This window comes from Atractosteus spatula, chromosome 6 (assembly GCF_055471065.1).
Source record: "Atractosteus spatula isolate fAtrSpa1 chromosome 6, fAtrSpa1.hap1, whole genome shotgun sequence".
NCBI classification, from domain to species: Eukaryota; Metazoa; Chordata; class Actinopteri; order Semionotiformes; family Lepisosteidae; genus Atractosteus; species Atractosteus spatula.
This window is the reverse complement of record NC_142711.1, coordinates 55,615,901-55,640,943: the sequence shown is the minus strand read 5'-3', so window position 1 is coordinate 55,640,943 and position 25,043 is coordinate 55,615,901. Positions and strand designations below refer to the sequence as shown.

The window sequence follows — 25,043 nt, the reverse complement described above, 5'->3', positions numbered from 1 at the left end:
TTACACTACTCTACATATAGTATTTAACCAACAAATAAGAGCTAGTAACCTGGAAACAGTGAGAAAGAACATGACCACTTAAAATTAGGATGATTTGTTCATTAATTTATTATGGGTATGGCTTTAGTTGGTTTGAGGTCATTGCTTTGTATATAGGACTTGGGTGGTTTAGATTAATTATAATGTTTCTTATTTCCAATCCAGATAATTTCATGCGCCATTAAAATTGCAATGAACAACAATTTTGTGCACACTTCTATTTTACATAGAAAGAGAATTACTTGCCAATAGGTTTGGAAAAAAAAATACATCAGCACCGTGCATTAAACCTCAATTATTTTTCCCAGATTTAATCTAAATACCCCAATGCTTTCCTTCCTTAAAAGAAATGCTTCATTTGCAAATCAGATCAAATGAAGAGAAATTATTGGACGATTGTCAAAAGTGGGATGTTATAAAATAACAATGGATCATTGGACTACTCTTTATAAATAATTAGCATTATTAATTAAAAATAATAACAAAACATTTATTTAAATAAGAAGAAATGTCCAAATTGATGATTTTTAATGAAGGGCATAAAATGCACCCTGGCCTTAACTTTAATTCAGTTTCATTTACCCTTTATAATCTAATTTAAAGCACTTCAGCTACTGTAAACACATTTCCAAATGCTCATCAAAGATTCTGAAGTTTACCATACTGTATGTACATTGCTTTTGACTCCTTTTATCATATTAAGAAAAAAAACTTTTTCAAAATTTGAAGGACATTCGCTGACAAGTGGTGAATGGGTGGAGATCAAGAGAATAAATAGATTAGTGATGTCAAGCATTCCTGAGAGGGGTAAATGATCAGCTAGATATAACAAGAACATTAATAGCAATATGAATCAAGGCTTTCTCATTTACTGTTATTGTCTGAAGTTATTTTTTTAATTAATTTAAATTCAGATGGTTGTAAATACAAAAGTGGTCTCTGTAATGAAAACTCAGTGCCCTTGCTGCCCTGGAATCAGTCAATGCAACAGGATACATTTCCAAGCTCAGATAAATGTCCTTCACTGACAATCTAAAAGAATTGAACCTTTTTAGTCTTGAACCGAGAAGGCAACCAGTTTCAAGTACAGTATTCATAATCCTCAAAGGCAGTTAAATGTCACTCAAGCAGACTTCATTAGGATCAACACTGAAACTGCATTTAAAACTGAGAAAAATAAGAACTTCTTTACAAAAATGGTGGTTAAAGTACAGAATGTGCTGCCAAACTATGTTGTTGAAATTCATATCCTGCATTCTTCCTAGATCTGGCTGGATAAGATTCTTGGATAAATTTGTTACTGAATTAGCCAAATGAACTTTATGGGCCAAACAAACTTTACTCATTTGTAACTGTTTTATGGTATTTTCCACAATACTTATTGACTTTTTGATGCTCCTTGTTAACTTTTACTAAGAAAGTCAAGATATTTAACATTACAATTCAAACTGACAATAGCTCTGGTGTTCTGTAGGCTTAATGAACTGTCAAGTCACTTTATATAAACTTTGCATTTTTCTTTGAAGTCAGATTCCAGCTGTTGGGGTTGAAAGGCAAAGTAATTTATTCTTAACCTTTATTATTAAGAAAATTATACAAATAAATATTTTTGGATTCTTGTTATTCAATGCACTCATATCTAAAAATATGCTGTAAACATACTTGTGGCCGAAGGGGTTACATGGAGCCTTAGCAGTTAATAATATTAACTGTACATAAATGGTAGAATCCAAGTGACCGGAGGCATTTGGAAGATAAACTAATTAGCAGTGTGTCAAGGAAATCCTGTTTTTAGTGTAAGTAAATAATGAAATCTTGAAGGTCTGTAAGATAGAGATTATAAAAGGACCTTATGAAGGTTTTCAATCAGGATTAATCTAGACATATCGTTGAACAAGACTGGAAGTCAGAGCGGTCAGGACTACTTAGTACTGATGTCAGGTAATCGGGTAACAAGGCACCAGTCAAAATACACATGGTTGTAATTTTCCTAGTCATTTTCAAACATAAGAAGACAAATGAAATGATGGAAAAAATGAAAAAAATGCTGAAAAGTTCCTGGGTGGAGTGTATAAAGGTAGATATAATCATTCATCTTGAGAGGCTGATTTAAGGTTGTGGGGACAGACACATGCAACATCTGTATGATGGAAAAAAAACACCTAAAGTGGAAAATGTGAATCAGAGGGTGGAGAGAAACTAAAGGGTTCTTTCATTTCCTAAAAATCCAGTACCAAAGTAGTTGTAGAGACACCATAAGACTAAATTGTGAACTACAAAGTATGCTCCTTAGCCACTCCATTTATTCACATCATTCAGGAAGGTGCATTGAACATAAGTGAGATGAGAGCTTCTGATTTTAGACCTATGCAGCAAAGGAACATTAAGTCTGTGCTTCAGTATTTCATTACTAGTGGAGCAATAAGCATGTAGCGATGAGAAGGGTGCTGTTGAAAGAATCCTGTGTAGCCCTGATTACTGCAACAGGACCAATGGTAAATTGATGTGGAATAATTAAACGTTTGTTATACTAAGTAGAGAAATGTGGGTTCTTTAATCCAATCAATGTTTTTTTCATAGGCAAAATTGTCAAATTGAGACAAATGTGCAGAATAGAGGCATGTCTCAGTATGAAGCAGTTTAGATGATTTCCATTCAAGTTTATATATGAACTTTATTCAATGTCACCCTTAAGTTACAAATTCAAAGGTCTTATAAGAATCCTGGATCTTCATTTAGCTCCTCATTCAGATTTAAAATGCAGTTCTTTTACTCTCATTAACTAGATTTCATTCATTTAAAAAGGTTACTCTTCAAAGGACTTTTTAATCAGTTATCAGTTAATCAGTTATCAGATTTCCCAGCAATCTGCACAATGGCATCATTTCACATCTTGCATTATAGAAAAGAAGAACACTCCCTGAGTGAGTGAATATGAAGTGAAAACTCTGTGATCTAACGCAAGATAGGTCTAGTAGGATAAGGAGGAAAACGTAGTGAATATTTCCATAGTTTGGTATCAAGAGTGGCTAGTGTATGAATGTGTTGTCTTGGAATAGGTATGTGTATTGAGATAGATATGGGTGTGAGAGAAAAAAAATTGAATATTTGTATATTTGGAGGAAGAAGTATACCCACATCTTCCCACCCTCCTGGATGGCATAAAAAACAAAAGACAAAGCAGTTAGTTACTGTATGGACTGGTGCACTAAAAAGGCCAAAACTTTTTGTGAGACAACAAGTGCAGAGCATTGTGAGGTAACAAGTCAAGAACAACATTTTTTTACCTACTATTGTAACCATAACTTTTTAAAATTTATGCTTCTGTAATATTAATAATGAGTCTGCTTTCCCTCCATGCCTCTACTGAACACACCGCTCCTTTGTAAACTGAAGTCAGTTAACTTAATTACTGCATTAGGTGTCAAGTCAGAAATTCAATATGACCCCTGGATGTATTTAAATCAGCTTTGGTAAGAAGGGAATATTTTTAAAAGGTGCGATTTGAAAAGCTTTTTTTTTTCCCACTGAGCTCTAAGACAAAATGGGCTTCACAATAGGAAAATATCCAGCAGAGAGCAATGATTTTTATTGCTCTAACTATTTTGCAGTTTTCTGCATGCCTACTCACTTTCCTGAAAGCCATCTGGTAACCTAGCAACAGAAAGCATCAACAAAGATATCCATCAAGAATGGGGGAAAAAATGCTGACTAAGTTATGTTACACCTTCTCTGTAGCAGTCTACACAGCACTTTAAAAATGCACTGCCCCTTAGAAAGAATATAGAAATATTCAATTGTTGGATTCAGGGGCATCACAAAAGAAACAAGTACTACACCAAACAAACCCTATTCTCTTATTGTATTAGTACTTATTACTCCAGCCATGGTCACAGTAAACCTGCAGCTTTATTCTGTGGAATCAGTGTGTGGTTTTGTACCTATATCGAAAAATAGACTGAAATTATTGTTGGAATATCATTTATATTTAGAAAAATTGTAAACTCTGTGCTGCAGCAGGAAACAAGAACATAAAAGAATCTACAATATGCTTGCCTTTTTGAACTCAGAGGTCTCTTCTAAACATGATTCTGACAGCTTTCTCTACAACATAATTTGGAAACTTGGCAACAAAGCAGTCAGGAGATAAGCCACTTTAATATTACCAGCTTTTGAAGATCACAAGCAGTAATTGGTAACAACTATAGGTTTGTGTGCAAATATATAACATATAATTGTATATACTAAAGAACGAATGAACCATTAACAATAAAAGCATACCAGTAAACAGTTGGAAAAGCTAAGTTAAAAGCAAAGCCAAGCTGAGAAGGGCCTTTTCCAAAATATTTGGCAAACTAATATCTTTAATTCCTTCCTCTGGCACTGGTAGATCATCAGAAGATTTATGCTACATTAACATCCAAACAGTGCATTGTAACACAGAGCACACTTCTGTATCATTTACTGTGAATGATAATAGAGCTGAAAATGATCATTCCATTAGTTGAATTATGACTGTATGAATAAATAAAAAATTGGATAAATTGCACTTAAAATAAAAGTAGGGAAAAACAGCAAGAGATAAGTAGGATTTACCATAATGTTATGAAAGCACAAATTAACAGAAATGTGCCACATTGATCAATTAATCAGTAACTATTCAGAACTTTGTAAAAAGCTTAACAACTAATATTATTGTTCCTAGACACTTTTCTGATTGTAGAAATGTAGCAGGGGGTCTTGCTGAATGCTGAATGTTGTGTTCACTATATTGCTATACATACTAACACAAAAAGTCATGGAATGTAATATTCAACTAATCTTAAATTTAGCTATACTAATATACAGAAGATCTACACTACATGGCTGAATATATATTAATATCAACAGTCCATCTATTACAGGAAATCACCAAACATAGTAAAGATCTATTGCGATTTACTAATGACTGAAAGATGCATCAATACACTTTTAAAATGCCATTATGTGGATCCACTGGTGATTAATGTAATTCAATTATACTGTTTACATGGTGTAGGAGATGTAAGCATACTAATGGACTGCATTTAGACATTTATAAAGTAAGCAGAAATCTGAACAGCATTTGCCAATTGAAGCAAGACATGGATTATTTCCTTTAAGGAAGAAATCAAATCAAGGAAGCATTTAATCAATCCAAGCATTTTTGCACATACTGTACAGTACAGTCAGGATGGCCCATAGTCAGTGTGTCCCAACTGAAATGATACTGTAATTTTTAACTTCATGAATTTGTGATCTTGTACTTCATCTACTGAGGTGTGCTAGACCACACCTGAAGAATGCTCTACAACCAAAACAATGTGTGCCTCCTTTCTATTTTTCATCATGGAATTAACCTTTACTTGTTCCTTTAAAGCCAATGTGCTCTGATGCAGCTCACCTCTTCTACATAATTCCATTAAACCTTAAGTCTGCCATGTCACATTTTTATTTCTTATGGACTTCAAAAAAGATGGCCACATAATTGCACAGAACATCTCCTTTAGAGGATTCACTTATAAATAAAGATCAAGTTACACAAGATGTTTTGGTGATCATCATTATAAGCAACTCAAATTAAATCACTATTATATACACGCAAGATGTGTCCATCTGACAGCTGCGAATCAATTCTTATTTTTTTACAAACATCCCATTCTAGCTAATGCTGAAGGAGACAAAATTACAAAGTTATAAACTTACAAACTTAGCATGAGCGTTGATCAAGATTTCGTGAAATTCCACTGTCCACACTCATTAAACATAAAACTGCTTTCATTTTTTTTCTCCTTCAAAATATTTTTTCAGGAAATCACAGACTACCCAGGAGGCTACCAAGGACAGGCCATTGAGAAACACTGCTACAAAACAACTGAGCTTACCTTTGATCAGGGTCTGAAACTCATTGTGGGAGATCTTCTTGGCCTGCAGGTCGATTTTTAGGGCCATGAGCAGTGTAAAGAGAAACTTGTGATCCTCATAGACGCCACGTGCTGTGTATTTGAAGACTTCATAGGTGAGGTACTCAATGATGTTGCCTATTCGCTTGGAGGTGATCTGCGACTTGACAGACCTCTCCATTGACATGTCGAACAGACCAAGGAACTGACGGAGAGACGTCTGGTACATGATGTTCACCAGGCTCATCTCCACAATCAGGAAGTACAGGATGCTGCCACGGGTGGCCACTGGGCGATATTCCTCCCTAGCCGAGTTGATTTTCACTTCTGTTTCTGCTGCGATTGTTAACTTTTCACTGACCTGAGAAAAATGCAGACTTATTGCACTTTTTAAAATGATTTTCATGCCCCAGAGAGAAAAGCAAAAGTAGCCTTTTAACTTTCAAGTGTAACTGTTACTGTGCATGAAGTAACAGAAGACTGAATAATTCTACAAGGATGATACCAAACAACACCTCCCCCCCAACAAAGCCACATTACTTATCCCTGCGTTTATAACATTAACATGATCTTTAGCTGTAGTGCTGTGCTCTTATAGTACCTCCTCTGCAGTGGTCTTTGTCACTCTGAGGACTTCAATCAAGGACTCATCCTCCACCAGGGAGCCTTGAGTACTAGTCAGGCGGAACAGCAGGTTATCTTCTAGTTCCTGCATTTTCCTTTTGTTGAATGTCACCTCTTCCAACAACTTTACTCTTTCTGACTCCAGTTCCTGTTAAAATAGAAGTGGATACTGTAATATCATTCTATACTTTTCCACCCAAAGGTTTACCAAAGAATAAAGACCAGTTACCAGTATAAAGCATTTTCAGTATTTTGTTTGCAGAAGCTGAAGGAACACACCCTTGAAACTGAAAAATGAAGAGTCTACTTTTTCGACTCTATAGCCACGTTTGTTAAATTTTACACTTCAAAGCAGGTCGCCTGTGTTTGTTTGTTTTAAAGTAATTGTCACCTTTGTTTTTGGCTTTAGTTTATCTCTGCTTTTGGTGTCAGCTGGGCATTCCCATATGATAACCTCTGTGTGATTGGAGTTATTCTTATCTGCATATAGGACTACAACATTTTCATCTCCTATTCATTTTCTGATAGATATCAGTCTCTTCATTTAACGAGGGTGTCATTAATGCATAGGCCCTTCCTTAATCAAGTGAACGAAAAACAGCTTTATATGAAACTCTAGGGATCCTTTAATCAAAGCAGTGGATTTAAAGGGTCAACTCAGTGACAGTAATATATATATATATCTCTTGCCCACTTATGTGGTTGTAAATGTAAATGGCTGTCATAACAAGAACTTAACTGTTTCTTATGCATTGTTCAATATTGGGAATATTCTCAAAGCAGACGAACTTTACTTTCAAATTAACATTTTTTTGCTACATAGTTAGTAATCATGTGCAATACAAAGATCAAACATTTTGAAAAAGAAAGCAGTAGCAAGTTCTATCATCAACTTCAAATGCAACTAACAGCAGTAATCAACCAATGCCAAATTACATTGCCTCTGTGTCAACATTTATCCACAGCTTGTACTGTGTATGTTGCGACTGTGATGAAGTATCCCATTTTCAAGTACTCCCAGGTGGCTGACTAGGCACTGCACCAAGCAAAGAGTTCAATTCACACAACAACAAAAAACTATGACAAATTAATCTGGAGCATAATTCAACTGCAAGCAGGAGTTGCTCTAATTAAAAATGAGCTGTTCAATTCATTCTGTTTGGAAAAAGTAAACAAGGTTTGGCTGGTGCAATTCTAAAGAGCACTCTTTCAAACTGAGGATTAATAAAAGGTCACTTTGAGCAAGAACCCTTAAGCATGCCCTGAAAACACAGTGGATTTCTTTGCTTAGTTCAGATGACACTCAGTTGAATATAACAGCACTGTATACACATAAAACTATGTCCACTTGTAGCACTTTTACACAGCTGCATTTAAAGTGAAATATTACAATATTATAGATATTACCTTGCCAAGCTGACTTGAGAGTTACACATTCATCCTTGAAAAGTTGTGTAGCACATTTTCTCAAAAACACCAGGTTAATCAAAGCCTAGGCAAGTTAGCCTAGGCTCGGCAACTTTGTTGTAGTCACATAAGAACAGATTTAGTGAAGACCTAGCATACTGTAGCACATCTCCAAGTGAACACCATCCCTACAGTCAGGTATGGTGGTGGTAGCATCATGCTGTGGGGACACTTCTCCACAGGAAGGACTGGAAAGCTTTTCAGAATTGAAAAAAAAACTAGATGGAGCAAAATAGAGGTGAACATGGGATGAAAATCTATTTCAGCCAGCTAAAGTCTTAGGAGTGGGAAGAAAACTCATCTTTCAACAGGACACTGATCCAAAGCACAAGGCCAAAGCTACACTGGATGTCATCATAAAAAAGTGTGCATCTCTGAATGGCCCAAAGTCTTTACTTGAATGCTATTTAGAATCTGTGGAAGGACTTGGACTTACTGTCCATAAGCTACAGTATCCTCATGCATCTTGAGACATTGTGCAAATATGCCACGAAGAACAGGCAAAGTTGGTAGAGACCCAAACCTGCTGCTGTAATTCCTGCCAAAGGTGCTTCCACTAAATACTGGTGTTTTTTTATTTTTTATAATGTTTCTTTATTTTTTTCTGATATTTTTTGTAACTTATCTTACCCTTACTTTTCAGTTTGAATAAAATAAACTTAAAATGAATGTGTAATGTGTTCTTTCACAAAATAAGACACCATAGGTAGGGTGCAGATACTTTTACAAGGCACTGTATATAATCCCCTCTCTGTAAACCATAACTAAGGTGGTGTTATTATTACAATAAATCTAATAATTTCTCTATGAGAAAGCCAGAATTTGTTAGTGGGTAGTGAAGGTCACCTTGTATTTATCACCATAGAAACAGAACAAGATAATGAATGATATATCTGCCTATTTACTAGACATGTCGTCTACAGTCTGAATATACGTGAACACTTTGTTTTATGCATAAAAAATTCCACCCAAAGTTTTGTTCTTCTGTTTCTGAAATTATTGTGAAGACCAAATGGTTAATATTTGCAATATTAGACCCCTGTCATGTTTAATAAAATCATCTGGCTTTAGGCTGATGCAACCAAGATTTAATAATCTTTTTTTGCTTAACATTTTGGAAGATGAAAGAAATCCTCCACAAATGCATTTTGGAATAACTGTTTATTTCCACAATTTTTATATTCATGTTATAAAATAGGAATATTTACAGTCCTACCTTCTGTGCTTGTTTGAAATGCAAAATGGCAAATCCAAAATGGCAAATAGCTTGTTCTCATATACAGTAAAACTAATATTTAATCTAAAACATCCACAAGGCGCTGAAGGTGCATTTTGCTTGCTATTCCTAGGAATATGAAGAGTCCTTTTTTTTGCAGAATTTTATGTACTGTTTCTTTTGGTTACTTTAATAAAAGTAAATCCATGACCCCGTATTGGACAAAGAGGGATAAAAACAAGGGCATAACAAACCTTAAAGTTATCAAGACATATAAATTGCATTTACCCAAAAGGCAAAATGTGAATATCAATCAAAATACCAATGTCCATACCATTTTTATTTCATACGTGTTCTAAACAGGAATTGTTTCCTCCTGTCACATTGAGCACAGTCTCTGTCAGGCTGTTTAGAATGAAGTCAATGTCCAGATTAAAGGTCTCCAGAGCAGTGTGTGATTTGAGGAATCACAGGCGACAATGTGAAGCTTGAACGAGTGAAGCTTGGCTCTGATGAAGGACTTGCCTGCTTCTCTGTGAGGATGACACGTCCCAGCAGCTGGTCCTCAAGCCCCTTCATTGTAACAGTGAAATCGATCACAGCTGTCTTGGCACTGATCTCGGGGGTGTAGGCTGGGTTGGCTAGTTTGGTGGTTATGTAAAGAGTAAAACCTTTCATGACGTCAACCTCTTTGTCACCCACTTTTACCTGGGAATGGCAGCAAAAAACAGGAATAGTGGTCAGGAAAAGGTTTGTGTCCACAGATAATTCCCCCTCCAATTATACATCAGTTGTGAACCTCCTACTTTAATAATAATAATATTTGTTATTTTTATTTTTTGTGGAGCAAAACCACAATATTGTAAAAAAGTGTTTAATCCTAATAATTACACAACATTAGTAGTTAGCTGGGATATAGGTGATCCTCAGTAACTGCTCCACTCTATTGTTAAGTTAAAAATGTAGGCCTACTTACCACAATATCCTACAGTATGTGAATTTATTCTGCCTATACTGTACAGTATGTTGCTACAGTATAAACCCCTGAGTAACACTTCCTAATATCATGCTAATCTAAAACTCATTCTCTCAGCAAGAGAGCTTAAGAAAACATTAAAAGTCTTGACACTTGAAAGGACTGCATGGAAATGCTTTAGATATATGTTGTTATTCAATGTTTCCCTGTGGAAATGAATGAAATTAGTTCTGGTTTGCATGTATAGTCTTATTTTCTTTTGTTGGGTTGTCTGCACTTTATGACAGTATATTGTCTTTGATCACCTGTTTTCTAGAACCTAGAGTAACTTTCTACAATTCAGAAAGTAGAGCAAATACTCTACAAAAAATAGTTTATTGATAAAAGACTATATATGGTGACAAATATTTCAATGTTTACTTATTTAAGATTGTGACACATAACTGTCTAATGACAAAAAACTGAAACAAGCTGATTGCTGTCTGAGCTCTCCCAATATAGTATTTTTGCTTAGTTTTGTTCTTATTTAGTATCTTGCTGCCATTATTCACCTAGTTGTACAGTAAACCTCTTAAGGTTAGAACAAAGAAAACCAAGCATATGACTCTTTGTTTTACATCTTGGCACGTTTCTTAATTATTCTGAAGCAGGGAGTCTTTTATTAATACTCATTAAATAACAGGCTACATGTGAAACCATACTGTATGCTTTGAGTGAAGATCTAATGACCAAGAACACATTAATATTAGATGTATAATTTTCACTAATTAACAGCACTGAATCCTAAATGACGGAGGCACAGTGGTGCAGTGATTAGCACTGCTGCCTCAAAGCACTGGGGCTCTGGGTTTAATTCAGGACCCGCGGTGCTGTCTGCGTGTAGTTTGTATGTTCTCCTCACATTCCACCATGTTTTCTTTAGGTGCTCTGGTTTCCTCCTAAAGTCCAAACACATACTGGTAGGTTAATTGGCTTCTGGGTAAACTGGTACTGGTGTGAGTCTGTGTGTGTCTGTGTTTGTGTCTGTGTGTCTGCCCTGTAATGAAGTGGTGTCCCGTCCAGTATATACCCTGCCTTGCGCCCTTTGCTTGCCAGCATGGGCTTCTCCCACAACTCTAAATTGGAAGAAGCAGTTAGAAAATGAACAGAGGGATGGAATCCTAAATGACAGGTGAAAACAAAAATTCAAGAAGTTTTCAAATGGGACTTTCAACTGGAAAATAATAGATTATACTTGTTTGCTCATACTGTATGTAATATGATAAGCAGTGCATAGTGAGCCCACAGAATAGTGATTCCTGTCTGTCCATCCATTGTCTGTTTGACCAGTTAAGGTTCAGTAGAGGGAAAATTTGGTTAAAGCAGTGGTGGCCTCTAGTGGAAGCATCTAAGAGCATTCACAGTACTGCAAGTAAGTCATTTAGGCCACTGGCTTTCTTCTTTTCCTTTGTAATTAAGTTTTTCATGCAACCACAAGGCTGTAAGAGAATGATAATGGTATAGTTTTAGTTCATTTAAAGTTTAGTGAAAAAATGGATTAAATATATGAGCTTGCAAAAGAGACTGATACGCTTCAATGCCTATTTTCTAAGAGTAATAAAAAGGGGTATGACATTTTGTGGGTACCCATATGAAAAGAAAAGCCGTTGTGTCAGTTTTCAAATCTATTTTCATATCCTTTGTCACTTCTGAAAACAATAGTACATTTTTTGGATAAATTAGTGCAAATACTTCTACTGTGAGAAGTACATTCATCAATGTCACATTTGAGAAATTATAGTAAAACACGCAGGGCAGAGCTTCTGAGTCCTGCTCCTTGTTATTCCTGAGCTCCTCAATTACTTAATGGAACCCCTAATAGCACTGATCATTATCCTAATTAAACCTTTGAAATAGTTCCTTATTCTACTCCTAATAAATTGCCAACTTAACATTATTTATAAAATCTCAAAATCTAACTCTGTGTGATGAAAAAAATAAAAAAGGTTTAATTAAGCAATTGATTTGTTCAGTTAGGAGTTCGCTTCATTAAGTGCGAAGTTAGGTTGAATAACAACCAGAAATCATTGACTTCTTGAAAGACTAAGAAGAGTTACTTCTATGTCTAGCAGAGTGAAAGGATATTCTGGAAGGTTTGACTGTGGCATGCACTCAAGTAAGGCAAACCAAGAGTTGATGTAATGCCATGCATTTCGCTAGTGTCTTGCAAATGTGACATTGATATATTTAAAACAGATTTAAATACAGTATCTACAAATTATCTAAGATTTTACCCTTAAGCCTATAGTATGTAGTGTAGTTTGCACATGGGAGTTGACACACAAGAGGAAACTGACACATAAGTAATAATTTAATTTTTTAGGGGTGCATATAGAAATATTCTATTTTTAAAGATTTCTTTTACTTGAGTCTTACTAAAAGGAACTGTACAGTATGTTGTAGCCAATAAATGACATTGCAAAGACCAGTTTGCTAAGAAAAGCTTTTGCTAACAGTAGTATCTCCTCCACCAAATTATATAGTTTACTTCTGTTTCATTTGTTCATTCATAAGATATAAAACAAACCTGCATGCTTTCAGTGAAGTACTTAATTATCTAGTTTTATTAAATAGGCAACTGCTAATCACAACATACATGCAATAGACTAACAGAGTAAAGACTAAAACCTGGCAATTGGGATGTTTCCACAATTTATACCAATGTTTGCTAAAGAAAGAGAAAACTGAATCTTCACATGGTTTTAACTATTAGAAAATATCACTCCTTCCCAGTCTGCTGTGCAGCATACAGATTCAGCTGTAATGGATGCTTTAAGTTAATTTATTAGAAGCATGTTTAAAAGATGTTTTAATAGTGAGGTGTTTGAGCAACCAGACCTCTTTGGAAATGCTATCTATAGATTAGGTTCTTACTTTGTATGTAGACCCAGATTTGATGAAGTTCTTTTCTAATATGTTATCCAGTGCAGGATCCAGCTCTTCTCCAACATCTTCAATCAACAAAGGTCTTCCAAGGGAAAGGCAGTCCTCCAAATGTGTTCGGAAGTATTTGTGGTTTAAAGATGTCACCTGAAGTTCATAAACAATAGTGGAATTAGGTCTTTACAAAGAAAAGGGGGATGCATTATACTGTACATATTTACTAAAGAAAAGGTCAAATGAAGCCTATCACTTACTGTACATTTGCAACAAATTCACAAAAATATTAGAGGAAAAAATTACTAATTCTTCTTTTTTTGCAGAAGGTGCACTGACATTTTATTTAACAGACAATGCCTGGGTTTGTTGCCCTCTCAAAATATTTAATCTATATTAAAACAAGTATACTTTCTCCCTAAAAACATAAAGTGCCTCAATACGTTTAATATTAACTCAATAATTAAAATTTCAGATGACACAACATTGCATATTATTGCATTTTGGCCAATTATGCTATCAAAGAATGGCTGCATTTGTGTCAGGTGTCTGGGAGTGTCAGGACTTCTAAAATCTTGATCTCTGATCCTGCAAAACAGTCTGGTATTGGATATTTCATAGTGCAGAAACAGCCTTTTGAAGGTTAGAACCTCTAAGTTTAAGCCTCTTTAAGGCTTAAAGGATTTTGTCATTTTATACTGTTAGCGCAGGTCATTCCTTTGAGCCTGGGAATGTACTTGGTTGCTCTTCTCTGGACAAATTCCATATCAGCAATATCTTATATAATAAAATATATATTTCTATAATGTCATGGATAGCAATATCAACATTCTGGTGATCAAAAATGTTTGCTCTTTATTAGAGAGCTAGCGCAATTTATTACAAACCACACAAGCTCTCCCTAGATGGTTTTTTAAAGAACCCTTTAGGAGGAGAGTCGATTAACATCCATGTAAACTTATGAAGAATGACTGTTCTTACAGCAGTTATGGCTCCATAGCCTAACTCATGAGAAAGACATCAGACAGAAGCCTGATTTTAAGTAATCTCACGTGTTAAAATGAAACCTGATTCAGAATGTTCCTTTAAGATTGTTGCACAACACTGGGTGAAATAGCAATCAATAAAGACATTCACCAGGAGACGTACGGGTGCAAATGATAAAACTCGGTAAGGTGAACCTGAGAAAATGTCTTTTATCAAAGGATTTGCTGGCTGACTCTAAAATAAAGCCAGGTCATCAGTCAAGTAACTGTGTGTTTTAAAAGTGTTCAGACTCTGCCTTGTTTTACCTTGTTAAAAGCAAATTCTCTTTCTGTTATTATAAACTGAAAGACTTTGCTCTAAGTCAGCTTTTGAAAAAGTTTACTTAGACCACAAGCATTACTAATAATGACTAAATTTTTGTTATTACTTAATTCTTAATTTTTCCTTCATTATGCCTGTTATGCATTTTGGAAAGATGAGTAAAATCTGAAAACATAAAACAACAGAATAAACAAATAATGTAGTTATATTGTAATTCACCTTAACAAGACAAGTATAGGATTTATAATACAGGAAAAGTAAGGTACAGCTAATTTATTTCAAAGAATACATTAATTCCACAACAAACAATTTAAGGTAATGTCACTGAAATTATGTTTCAACCTGACAAGTATGATAAACTAAACTACAAAAAACCTAGGAATAGGATTATTCTTATACAGTAACTGTTGTTGCTGTTTAATGTAAAACAGTGCACTTTTTTATTTGACTGGTTAGAATTTTTCTTCATCTGCTCTTCATTTAGTGCTCTGTTTCTGTTGAGGTACTGTATGCTCTCCTGTGTGTGCATTTGTTGTAATGGGGTACTTCAACTGTTCCTCTGTTTGTCACAAGAGGTGTCTGTTCAAAGGTTCTGAAATCTGAAATCTCCATTCTGTTTATCCATTATCAATAAGTCATCCATCCATTATCAACTTATAATGGGAAGTGGCAGTCTATCCAGGAGACAAAGAGTGCAAGACAACACTAAAAGCACCCTCCTGCTCTGCACAGAAATAAGGATAATTTAGAGTTGCCAATCTAATCTAGTTAGGACATCCTCAGTAATGGGTAAAAAACATATTACCTGAGTGACTTTTGTCCACCTTCTTGGGGAGGGGCAATACTTTGGAAATGTTTCCATCTATAAGTGCGATAGATGACTACTGGAAGAACCCATCAATAGGTTCTGAATAGCATCTCTTTGTTTCCTTAAATTCAATGGGTAAGATGCAATCGGGCTTTGGGGATTTATTTGAGCTTTGCAAAAGAGTTTTGGTTTTATCGAAAAAGAAACTTGTTGTAGAAGCTGGTTTATTTTCTGGCTACTTGCTGAAAGAGCAATGAAGAAGTTAGTCAGAACTCAAATATGCCAGGCTTTTCATTTGCTTTGTGGTTTGGCAGGATATAGATTATCTTAAAATTAGACTTCTATCATTTTGCTTAAAATAAAATGATGTAGTTTTCCATAAGCTGTTCGGAAATGGCCATTGGTATAAGGCCTCTTCTTTGGTTCTATGTTTATAATGATTTATATCTTTGCCAATTACTTTTTTTCTTGCTATTTTATATTATTTTTTAAATTAAGAAAAAACATATGGTAGAGATGAAAAAAGTCACATCTCATTGCCTAAGCCTCATTGGTCACTGGAGCACTGATTGGGAGAGAGCCTGAAAAGGCTCATAACACACACACCGAAAACCTGTTATTACCTGCAGTTCATTTGCCTTCTCCTTGTTTTTTATCCAGATCTTGCCCTGGCCCTGGGGGTCAATGAGGAGTGGGTAGCGGGAAGCTTTGGTCACTATAATACCATTCTGAATGGACAGATCATCGTTGGGAAGACCCTGCAGGTTCCATTCACCGATGGTGGCATTGTCCACCAGCATACTGATAAGATTAAGGTCCTGAGAATACAAGGGTAAATCAAAATCCACAAAAATGAATAAAGCAAGACAAGATGATGCAATGGAAAATAAAAAGTTGATTATCCCTCAAAAACTAACATACTAAATACAACAACAAAATTTAGATAATAGCTTTTCACATCACCATGAACATGAATATTGTCCATGTACTGTAAATGCAGGGATTTGATGACGTACATCACTATAGGGGATTTTGTACATGCTCATCTCTTTTTTCCACAGCTGCAGCAAAAGGTTCCTGTACTCCTGGTTGAACGGTCCTGAGTAGGACAGGAAGCCAGTGGCCAGTAGCACATCTCCCACCAACCGCTTGATCTGGTCCTGGAAGAGTCTGCTGCTCTCTGTCCATCGGATCTAGTAGACAGACATGGAAAAGATACAGTAAAATAGAAGTCAAGACAGCATGAACAGTCACACAGTACTGTAGGTTACCCTCAGTGACAGCAAAGAAATGTATGTGGGAGGTGCAGTTTAAGGAGTAGCGTTATTTTTGACAGAAAACACAATTTATTTATTAATCTTTTCAAATAAAAGAGAACAGTTCTTCCCATTGATTCTGAACTCTATAAGCTTCCAATTTTCAAGCTGGAATTCTGCTTGCAGTTTTGGATTTTTAATTTTATTTCCCATGAATTACTACCTTGCCCATTTGTATGTTGACATTCTCTGTGAAATGAGGCCTCTTGTTACAGTGCATTCCATATTTAACATATCTAACATATATTTATGTTAGAATTTAAATCCAAGAATGCTATATTAAAATTGTACATTGCACTGATGAGACATAATTTACAATATCTTGTCAAATTTTCTGTTTCTTTAGAAAACAGTATACTGCTAGAAATTGTCTTAGAAAAAAATTTGACCTTTCCTATGGAGTTCTATTTTGTGAAATTACAAAATGACGTATGCACATTTTTTCACTTACTATTTTTTCCTGAACCTAAATGCCTAAACTGAGGATGACTTAGAGTATGTTACAGTCAATATCACCAAAAACTCATGAACAACAAATAAAATATGTCAACTGTGTAAGTATTCAGACCCATGAACAGCCTGATCTAGGCAGAGACTGAGAGCCTTCCACTTCTTAACAGTCGACTTCATCATGCTCAAAGCTCCTTGGCCTTTATGGTTCAATCTTTGTTTGACATTCATTAACTGACTGAGGCATCTTGCAAGAATAGCTGTATTACTAATACTGAAATTGTAGCCCATTAAATAATAGAGAAACTCTCCATGTGTTGTAGACAAAAAAAAATTAGGGCCAATTCAATTACCCTCAAGCATAACTAATTTAATTGTCCTGGGGGGATTTAGAACTGTTGTCCAGGACACCATTAATAGGTAGGAGTAGTTCAGGTGGGTTGGCTGCATCAGCATGCGTAGGCTGCAAAGGAACAAGTAATAGGTTTATTCCATGCTGAAAAGAGAAGAGAGAAAACACAACGTTCCGTCCGAAGAAGGCTTCGTTGTGTTTTCTCTCTTCTCTTTTCAGCATGGAATAAACCCATTACTTGTTCCTTTGCATCATTAATAGGTGCTGTGTTCTTGCCTTCTCTCCCCCCAGCCCCTCAATGAGAGCTGTGGCATTGCTCATCTTCCTCCGGCAAGCCTCAGCGTCGTCAAGCAAGGTCTGCTTCTCCCTCATGGCTGCATCGTACATGGCCTGCACTTCATCCAGCTCCTTCTGCTTGGCGTCCAGCTGCTGCTGGGCATTTTTCAGTTCTGTCTGAGCCACACCCAGGCGTGCTTCTTGAAGAGTCAGGTTAGCCTACAGTAAGAAATTTAAGGAACAGTTTTGAAAAAAAGACGTGCTGCAGTATACATTCAGTGTTTACCACATACACAACTGAAAACAGGAGCGATTTTTAAACCATCTGTACTGGATATTGCAAAATGACCTGATTTCAGGTGGTTTATAGTATCATACATTCCTTGCCTCTGCCTTAAATCATATTGGAAGCTTTCCAGGCATATTTTGTTTTTAAAAAAGTTTCCATCATGTGTCTTTGCAAATCTTTTAAAACTTCAGATGAGTGAGTTGAGACCTGCCTATTGCCAAAAGGCAGAGGAATGAATCCCAGTATGGTTTTCTTGCATTTTCAACAATCCTCCAAGATACCACTACATATTCAAAACAGGAAAATTAAATGTCTGAACACTTTTTTGTATTTGGTGAGTTGGATGAATTCCTGTTGTGTTGAACCTGACACAATTTTAGAATAATAATCACTGAAAACATTCAACTTTATTTCTTACTATTTGTAATGAATGCAGTACTTTTCAATTTTTATAATTCATTCCTGTGAGAATTACAGCCAATCCCCAAGAAATAAAAACAGGCCTGTGATTAAATGTACATAATTTGGTCTAGAACTTGGCTTATATTTGCACTGCAATTCAGTAAACCATGGGGGCACTGATTATAATAATTAGGATTCAATTTATTCAAGACCTTTTTCCCCATAGCCTCTTTTAGACTTAAAATTCATGAATTTCTTTCAGCATGTGGCATAAAGTCATTATGTTAAATCCATAAACATTTTAAAATCTGCAAACTGCAAACTGCTTTATGCACTAAATATGATTTATGGGGATGGAGAACATTGTAAGATCGTCAAGTTTGGCATAATGAACTGAGGCAGAAATGGTATTGCAAGTCCAGATTGCTACAAATGTCTTTTTATACAGTGTATCGCTTCACAGATCCCACTACTTCAATTTAATTACAGTTTTTGAGCAGTTACTTTAGCATTTGAAAACATTTATTTGGAATGTGACATACTATAAATTTTCACAAAGCACTATTTTCAAAATATACGCAAAAAAGGACAATAGTGAAAAGTAAAATGTGTCAAATCACCTGCCTGTGCTGATTTCCTAAATTATCTACCTGTGAACATGTTTAAGAAAAGATAGATTAAGGATTTGAAACTTACAATACAACAAATCAGTGTGATCCTCTTGTATCTTAAAAGGTAAAATGGCTTGTTGGATATTTGGCCCTCTATTCAATACTGTTAAGCAATTAAATCCCTATTGCACCCAATGGTTTTGAATGTACCACCTTCCTAATTGTTACTATGCTAATGACAGTTGTCAGTGTGTGATACTGAGAGAGGTAGAGGGAATGGAATTACACTGCAGAGGAAGAAGTAGAAAACATAAGCTTTCTGTGGAATTAGCAACACCTCTGGGTTGTGTGTTGGCTATAAAACTGGAGACTTATAAGCCTTGTAAGGGTTATAAGGCTTTATAAGATCAGTTGGGAAGAAAGGGATTCAGTCTGTGCCTAGGTTTCAACAAGGAAGAGAGAGAATGAGGTCTCCACAGCTGAAGGTTCTTAGTAGAAATAGATTGGGCTGGCTAACAGGCATGTCAGGTTCAGAGAATGCTGTACTGAGGTGTGACATACAGGTCCTGAATAGGGGGGTTTTGTGCGGAGCCCATTTGGCAGGCCCAGTGATGTAGAAGTTCCCTTGACTGACTCATAGGACCAGGGCATATACTGTAGAAGATACTATCACCTGGAGTGAATTATTGCCATTGGAAAGGTACCAGCATATCTTCACACCACAGAAAGGAAAGAAAGATTCTAGATTGCACACTGAATTGCAAGAGCACTCTCTGTCTCACTAGCTGCAGTCAGGCAAATAGGTGCTGTGAGAGAGAGAGATAGAGTAAGGCAGAGAGAACAAAAGTAGTTAAGAGAAAGTCATACAAAGAGCAAACTGGGTGATGCTATGTCAGAGGTGGTTTGGTATAGAGAAGCATCTTGTGGTCCCTGGCCAAACAGGATCTGACAGGAAAAATAGTGATGTACAGTTAGAAGTGAGATAAATAGTACAGGGAAAGAGTAATGGCCATTAAGGAGCAAGTAGGATCAAGAACTGTAAACTAAGTGAATATAGAAACTGCCTAGTGTGAAAGAGTGTGACGTGTTGAAGGTATGTGTATGAATAAATTGACCAGGAAAGGCATGAAGGAGGAGGAATCTGCTCAGTTCTGCCAGAAAAAAAAAAACAATGTGACCCACTAGTGCTGAATAATACTGTATAAGGGCAGGCGTTGTCACATTATGGAGGAGAAGTCAGAGGTTTGGCTCAGCCCGTGCCCATTGGGCTGGCACTGAGCAAAGACGGTAATCAGAAACTGCAGCAAAATGAGACACACTGCTTATAGACCACTTGGATGAATGGGACTACCCTAACCTCTCTTTTCCCTCCAGTGGAATACTGTTCCCTCCAAGTGTAAGCATTATCGTGATTACAGATATCTTTGTTATTTTTTTAAATCATCCTTAACACTTATACATTACGGTAGCTACTGTACATAAGGTCAAACAGTGACAGTATTCAAACAGTGAAACACACAGTATGCTTTTGAAAATAGATGTCCTTTTTAACCTGGTGATTAATGCACTAATTCAACCAATCAAATTATTGTATATATGTGTCACACCCTGTACTCCAAGAGGGCGCTCTACCTCTGTCCTGTTCATTGCTCCCTGTGATTATTCATGTCTTTCTGGTGTGTCTTGTTTTGTAGCCTATTTACTTCCTGTCTCTGCTCTGCTCCTGAGAGCAGTCCTGAGGTTGTCCTGAGACCCGCCTAGCACCTAGGGCATAGGTTTCTCTACTGACATCGTCCGACCCCCTGAGCCTGGGCTAACCCCCGTGTTGCCCCTTTTGCCACTACGCATAGGGTCTCTACTGCTCACCTTGTCATTCCACGGCATGCCCTTCCGACATCCGTGACAATATGTGTACTTGTATTTATCACTTACCTTAAACATCTGCACATGCATTTCGTTTTCTTACCTTTGAATGCTGAAGACACCTGCTGTAGGATGAAATGTGAGAACTAGTAACCCAAATACAATATACCTTTAAAGGAAGGACCTCCTTGTTGATGCCAAAGAAGTATGCCATTGCCTCAGTCCAGGAACATAGCCCTGCCACGTTGCCACAGACTTTCTTGGCTGTTTCCAGGTTATAATCTTCCATTTCCAAGTAAGGGGTGAGCAGTTCAACAACTTCTTCTGTGATGGTGTCCTGACAAGAAACGTTGCAGCAGAATTACTTAAAGCGATCTCACCTTCAATTCCTACATACTGTGTGTGATTTTTACTGCCTGCTGTTTTTGAGAAGTGTTCAATTAAGATGACAAGTTTCTTCTTAATAATAGAAGCATATTATTAGTGACATGCCATTTCAACCTATTAAAGAGGCTGCTTACCTCTAGAGTGCAGTCATACCTGCCATTAATGTTTAAAACCAAAAAGGCAATAAGTAAGTGTGACACACAATGTGAGCAATGTAAATGAACAAATTAAGGAAAAGGGATCCCCCCAATCAGCCCAAACAGAATGAGAATCGGTGCAAGTCTGATGAAATAGATTAAAGTGCCAAACTGGATTATTCTTGTAAAAATAATGATTGACATTCCTTATAGGTGGTAAAATGATCCTTTTAACCTGTTCATTTCCTATGACCCCAGAACCTTTGGGGAAACACTAAATGGAAGATAGCTATTTCTTGTCAGTATAGGGGATTTAGCTCCAAGTTCATAAGTAAGCACTTTAATAAAGAGTAGAATAGTTTCTTCTGTCAGATTTGTTTTAAATGGTGAACCATGTAAAGATTGTTCTTCTGCAGCTGTGTGTGGATCTGAATAAAGTAGCAGAGTATCATTGCTACGACTGGGTATTTTCACTGTGGATACTGCTGACTACACTTTACTAAAACTGATGGAATTCAAGAGGTGAAAATAATCCATTATTCCCATTATCATTATCACTGCAGTAGGGATTATTCTGGCATCGACATAGGATAAACTGCACAATACCTGAAAGACAATCGACTGCTGTAACAAATGATTGTTGTTAACCAGAGCACATAATGGAAGACAAAGTAACTTATCTGTTAGCCATAGTCTGTTCTGGAGGGCATTCAGCAAACAATTGTTTGTGGGGGCAAATAGTTTTTTTTATAAATGTCTTTTAAAGGTTTCATTTGCACTGCCATGTTCAAGACAGATTAAAAGTCAGTAGTAAAGCAAGTCTGACATGATTCAGAAACACCAAGGTCATCTTCTATAAGGCAAGGCCATCTTGACACTTAGAGACTAACAGTGTGATACACATACAACACTTCAGAATGCTGTTTACCTTGCAACAGTCCTATCTCTGACTGCTATCTGCCCACCAAAAGGACTCTTCAGCAGGTGCTCTATAATTGGGATGGACAAGATTTACAGAGTGGGAGGCCACACAGATATGGGATTAACACAGATAGCAGCACACAGCAATTTCTAAAACAGCATGGGTGTTATTCTTCCAAATAAATTCCTTAGACAGTTCAAATCATTCTGTTGTTGCCTTGAAAACAACAATGACTGCAAAAATCCAAGAGTATCAAGAATTTATCAAGCCATAGCACAACCTAAATTTATTAGCTGCCCTTACCTAAAAGCAATTTTAATTTCAATTATACAACCTCAATTTATTTTTTGATTGATATGATTTACTATATATGGCCAACTGCTCTCACAATTTAGCTATATGCAGAAATACCATGAACCTTATCAATTACAGACAAGGAACATACAGTAATGAATTAATTGTTAATTTACTGTCATGACCTGGCTGCTTAATATTACAAGATCTTGCTGTTGTATGGACCATAAGTCACATTAAAATCATAAATATTTGTAGAATTTTTAAACTCTACAAAATCCCTAGTTTCATGACCTTACTGTTACATGTACATACAGTATACATACTGTATGTGTATAGTTACAGGTTAATGTATGATTCAGTGGACCTGCAGAATAATCACAAATCATTGAACTTTTATATTTAAAGAACTTGCACGAACCTTTGCCTTTAAATATGTTTTCAGAAATGAAAGCTATTTTACTCTATCGTCTGTTGTATTACTAGTAACCTTGCTGTCACGAGTAAGTGTTACCATAGGAACTTTACATTGTGTAAATATCCTCAGCACATACATACACTAACTGAACAAAAGCCAGTTCACATCACGTCTGATCAAGTTATATTTGAAGGCTGCGAATGCTTCTATAATGATGTTTGAACAGCACATTGCCAGTGTGCCTTTATTGGGATGTTTTGATATTTTTTACATGATGAACAAATCAACTAGAACAGCAAGTTAGATTTGTATCTTATTGTACCCTAATTATTTTTCTTCACATAAAACTTGAACTATGTGAGTATGTCATACAACAACTAATTTCAAAGTTGGTTATTAACCTATGACAACAGTGCTTTCCCATCCAATTTATCATTTTATTTCTTCTGGCAATGCACTACAGATCTACAATACCAGGAAATTCTAGAAATAAAGCACGTAAACACACAAGGTACCTCATCATGAATGTAATAGAAATTGGTCCAACAGGGACACAAAAAAGACATTTCATTTTGAAACTCGCACATTCTGTAGCCCTAGCTCTCTAACCTATTGCTTTTGTTTTTTGCCTCTCTCCACATCAGGTAATCATAATGGGGTAACAGGGGAGATGGTAAGACACACTCATAACTATAGTTTGCTTTAAATGTTTCATCAGCTGATTTGTTTTATTTCGAAATCTCATCTTTCATGATACATTTTGGTTCTAAAAATAAAACAGCTAACAGCAAATTATTTTAAATTTCAACAAGTGTACCTTTTAATTTTGGACCCAAATACTCAATTGACTGTGGATGTTCACACATCTGTTTTTTATAGATTGATCTGTCCTTATTCATGTAAAACCATGCTTAAAATATTTGACATTTTAAAAATGCCAATCGCCCTAATCCACCCACAAAGTACAGACGTTCAAAGTGAATGCATTTAAAAAATGTCAACTAAAAATTCAATACACAACTTCGAAGCGTTATAAGCACACACGTGCTGAAAGTCCATGGGGAATAATATAGTGCCTTATAACACCTCTACATCATTTATCATTTTCTAACTGCCTTTTCTCAGGCTTAGTTGAACTGGACAATTAGAGGCATACAGTATTCCTAGGTCATTGCCACTGTGGACTGCAGCTCAGTCAAAACTGAAACAGCATATTATCATACTGCATAACTCTCCAGTAAAACACAGATCTACATGGATACGTGAACTTCTCTGATGTGTTTCACAGCAGTTACAACCAAGATTAGATGAAGCGTAGCAGGGAGAGGTGTAATCTTACCAATCAAAAGAATACAACCTGCTCTTTGTTTTCTACATATAAACAGTATATGTAGAAAACAGTATAACAGTAAATACAGTAATACATTATAACACTCACTATTGACCTACTTGAACTAAACAGTATAAATACAGGAAAAAAGAAACAAAAATAATGGAGCCTTCTTCAGGAATATGGGGTAAAGAGGGAGAGAGTAGGGATGTGAGACAAATAGGTGGGTTAAGACCATCAGTTCACTTTTTCAGAACGGAAATAAGGTATTTTCCTTCCTTTGTAGCTTGTATACTAATGCAGTTCCCCATTTTAATTTCTATGTTCAACACATAGCTGTGCTGTACAGATAAGCTTTAATAAGGGCAAAACAGCTGTCCATAGCTGCTTACTTTGGCTTCTTATATGCAGTACACAACTGGATGTTCATTCTGTATGGTTCATGAAACATTGAGGTAATAATTAACATTCACATTTCCCATAATTCATAGTGACCTCCTGCTTCCTGATGAAAACACTGAATGGTGTTCCTTATAGAAGCTAAGGAACACCTTTCAATACTGCTGTATATTTACAGCATGCAGTATATAGTACTGGGATATCATACTGTATGATGAGAGCATTGAAATCAAAGTTTTGGTTAATGAAGGCTACTCCTATCAGCAGAATGCAGTCCAGTTTCATACAGTATTTCACCCAGTCCCATACTGCATATACAGTT

The 25,043-nt window shown here is 36.1% G+C and overlaps 1 protein-coding gene across 1 annotated transcript in view; it reads right to left on the bottom strand.

The window, feature by feature from the left end:
• Window positions 1–25,043, bottom strand: part of dnah5l (dynein, axonemal, heavy chain 5 like) — a 148,322-nt gene that overhangs the window by 26,212 nt on the left and 97,067 nt on the right. Inside the window, exons 59-66 of the mRNA XM_088919183.1 lie at window positions 21,004–21,171; window positions 17,670–17,888; window positions 16,292–16,468; window positions 15,899–16,093; window positions 13,157–13,312; window positions 9,793–9,975; window positions 6,562–6,732; window positions 5,943–6,321 (exon numbers count right to left, since the gene is read on the bottom strand). Coding sequence (XP_088775309.1) covers window positions 5,943–6,321; window positions 6,562–6,732; window positions 9,793–9,975; window positions 13,157–13,312; window positions 15,899–16,093; window positions 16,292–16,468; window positions 17,670–17,888; window positions 21,004–21,171 — 1,648 coding nt within the window. The remainder of the gene's footprint in view (window positions 1–5,942; window positions 6,322–6,561; window positions 6,733–9,792; window positions 9,976–13,156; window positions 13,313–15,898; window positions 16,094–16,291; window positions 16,469–17,669; window positions 17,889–21,003; window positions 21,172–25,043) is intronic.